We start from the raw sequence: 3,663 nt of genomic DNA, 5'->3' as shown, positions 1-3,663 counted from the left end.
TTGGCTCCACTGTCGCCAGCGGCCACGCAGAGCCGGTAATATTAGCACCACAATAACAATAATAATAAAATAAACAACAACAATAATAATAAAAACAACAAAAACAATAACAGTATCAACACTTCAAAGAAAATAGAAAAAATAACTTCAAAAAGTAAGAAAACAAGCAACAATTGCCACCGTTAAAGTGACTGCTGCTGTTGCTGATCTGCCTTGTTGTTGTTGTGGCCAATAGTTTACTTGCGGAGACATGRCCATCAATGGCAGGCGAAATCAGTCGCCATCAAAAGTAGCTGCGATTTCTAAAAAATTTGCATTTAATTGGATGATGGCGCTGACGACAGCCGTGGATATGCTGTCGCCGGTGACAAGTTTTCTTGCCTCACAGTTGGTTGTTGTTGCATCGTGTTGTGTACATATATATGTTTTTATTTATATCGACGGAATTAAATACGAAATTGTTTGTCTCGTTCATCTTTTATTAATGTTTTCACTTTTGGTGGTTCTACTTTTGAGAACCATTTTCTAGTGGCGGATTACGAGGCTGGATGTGCTCAGGAATCATAAAATATCTTTGTTACGGGACGGCCATTTTTGTGCTGCGTTAGCTTCTAGCTATCATGCTTAATTGATAGTCAACTTCTGCGTATTTTTTTTCGAGAAAAATTTCGGAAGCTTTTCGTTATTATGTGAAGAAGTTTTAAAAATTTATGTGRTCGAAAATAATAAAGCCATGCCCTCTTTTGTTTCAGGCGAATGTATTGTCTGGTTCCCATTTGATTTCAAAGTCCCTCTTCGTCCTCGCCTCGCTATGTCAAATTGTATATTCTATTCAACGTTTTGGGGTGTAATTTTTTTCGTAGGGTTCCAAAACTAGATACCACCAACAAAGTCGAAAACTCACGATTAATCATTTTTGGTAAGATACTATAGCGTTTTAATTAACATACATACATAGGACCGCATATATTCGATTTAGATTAGTATTTTCCCCATTTACTTCGACTTCACCAAACAATCTCTAAGCTCTATCATTTCACTCTCTTCGCTTATGTAGTACCATACTGATAAAAGTCATTGGTCAACCACAATAGTGTTAGTAGAATTTTGCAATGACTGAAGATATAGATGACGTATTTATGTTAAATTTTGTGTTGCGAACGAATTTTCATGTGCCGAAACATTGGAAATGTTGCAGAAGGCTTTTGGTGTATCTGCTCTATCACAAACGCGTACTTACGAATGGTACATATCATTCAAGGAGGGTCGGGACATCGTCGAAGACATGCCTCGTTCTGGACGGCCTTCAACAAGTGTGACCGATGATAACGTTGAAAAAGTGAAGGAAATTGTTGCCAAAAATGGCCTTGTAAGCTTGAGAGAGATTGCCCATAAATTGGAGATGTCACAAGAAAGCGCACGTACGATTATGCATGAAAAATTGGCCATGCAACGCGTTATCATCCGAAAGGCGGCCCAAAAGCCGAAAAACCACGTCAAAGCCGTTTGAAAGTAAAGGTAGTGCTCATTGTTTTCATCGATATTCGTGGTGTCATCCATTATGAATATGCTCCAACTGGTCAACGAAGAGTGGGCCAACAATTCGGGAATTCTTCATCATTATAACGCACCATCGCATAAAGTCATCATTCTAAATGAATTTTTGGCCAAACACTCAACAAATATCACACCATATTCACCTGATAGGGCCCMCTGKGWMTTTTTCTTATTCCCCAYATTGAAGTGGATATACTTCGRGGAACACGCTTCCACTCAAAACAAATTCGACGCGRGAGMTGAGCGCCATCCAGGAAAGTGCCTATAAGAAATGTTTTGACGATTRKATGAAGCSTTGGCCCATTTGCATCGCTTSAAAYGTATGTTACTTTGACTTTCTTGACAGGGTGTATAGCTATTGAAATCTAAGCTCGGGAAATCAAAAACTACGAATACATCATGTACTCTTACGTTTGATTTTGACAAAGGTTGTGAAGCTTGAAGAATATAATATAAGCCTAGTGAATACGCTGGCTAAGGCACCTGAACAAGACCGCGAAAAGACTTGAAGAAACAATCATATTGGGAGCTAACTAAGGGCAGACCAAAGGAAAGATGGATAGATGCAGTGATTGATGATCTCAATGACTTTCGAAAGCAATAGTCTACTCAGGACACCTTTGCTAAGGAAAGCGAAGTTACTTGGGGTATAATATACTTAGAATTGGATAAAACGAACAAAAACCAAACTCTATAAGTCACTCATTACTCCCGTTCTGCTATATGGTGCAKAGGCATGGTCGAWRASAAATCTTAAAATATTTAATTATTATCCAATAATTTAGCCTTTTTGGCTTGTTTTTTTGTTGATATGCTACACTAAAAGTTCTTGGTGGGWCTTGGCGTTGCCACTTAAACTTTAAATGAATGATATTTCTTTTACGTGCAGAGTTCTATTTGCAGCTTTGACAAGAGTTATTTAGAAGATTTGGTTTTCTAGGTCACGAATATAAGACAATTCTTAAAAATAAACTTAATTTGCTAAAAAATAACATCAGACAAATACATAGTTAAATATTTAAATATTTTCCATTTCATATTTGCTTTGCAATTTATTGTTTATKCTTTAAAAAAATAAATATCTCTGGAATAAAAGCAACATTGAAATTTATTGGGATAATTTAAATATATTTATTAGGAATACGTTGTACATAAGAACAAAAGTTTATTCCAAAATCATCGTAAAATAATATTTCCTAAAATAAAGCTCTTATTTAATAATATATTTTTGAGGAAATCCAAACAAACACTAAAWATATWTTTWTCTGCAAATCAGAGTTGTTTTAACGAGAAGAATACATACTGGTCCGCCTGAAGGCAAAAAAATAATCCGTCAAATCTGCTCAATGCCAAATCAAAAATTAAGTTAATTTAATGCCTCCATCAAAAGCGGCCAACTGTCTAGCTGTCTGGTCGCAGACCGGAAAGGTTACAAAATCACAGACTTTGGATGATGATGTTGGCGTGAATTGAAACAATTTATGTGCGAAATGCTCTGGGCTATAAAAAATATTGAAATGTGATATGCACACATATGCACATACATATAAGCAAATATAAACATTTTCAGGCATTTCTATATATCACTATATAATTTTGCATATTTAATTAGCATACTTAATTGCTGGTGCTTGCTTTTGTTGTAGCAACAACTGTTAATCAAATTGTGTTAGCACGCCTATCTGCTGTCATTGCGGATGTGGCAATAGTTTTGTTAATCAAAAAGCCCACAATCAAAAATGCGCCTTTGCAATAGCACGAAATTAGAATGAGCATTGCCTACTCATTCAAAAAAAAAATATATATGTTGAAATACTGTAGACAGTAAGAAGGGTTAGAAAAATGTTTTGCCACACGGAATGTTGCAAGTTGTAGCTTAATGCAGGTCATGCCGCGCTTGCGGCTGGGGCGGGCAAAAGCGTGGCGCTGTCAAAACGCGCGTTCTTTCAAAGTTCTTGAATCACAACAAACGCCGCAGCGTTCTAAAATGTTTAATTGCAAAGCAACAACAAAATTCTACGAATGTTGCAAGTATTTGCATGAGCGTGCGCAATGTCTGCGGCAGATTAGAATGTTGTTTTATTACTTTTCACATTTTTTTTTTTT

General features: G+C 36.3%; 1 protein-coding gene across 1 annotated transcript; it reads left to right on the top strand.

The window, feature by feature from the left end:
• Positions 1-1,189: 1,189 nt before the first annotated feature.
• On the top strand, positions 1,190-1,510 carry LOC108968451 (putative uncharacterized protein FLJ37770). The gene has a single exon (XM_018932501.1). It carries the CDS (start codon positions 1,190-1,192, stop codon positions 1,508-1,510), a length of 321 nt encoding a protein of 106 aa, XP_018788046.1.
• Positions 1,511-3,663: the final 2,153 nt, after the last annotated feature.

This window comes from Bactrocera latifrons, unplaced genomic scaffold (assembly GCF_001853355.1).
Source record: "Bactrocera latifrons isolate USDA-ARS-PBARC rearing strain unplaced genomic scaffold, ASM185335v1 scaffold_217, whole genome shotgun sequence".
Lineage (NCBI taxonomy): Eukaryota > Metazoa > Arthropoda > Insecta > Diptera > Tephritidae > Bactrocera > Bactrocera latifrons.
This window is presented reverse-complemented; position numbering and strand designations above follow the sequence as displayed.

What these genes read in the sequence shown, in the direction of transcription:
- LOC108968451 (XM_018932501.1), top strand. Translation starts at nt 1,190, where the DNA reads ATGTTGCAGAAGGCTTTTGGTGTATCTGCTCTATCACAAACGCGTACT.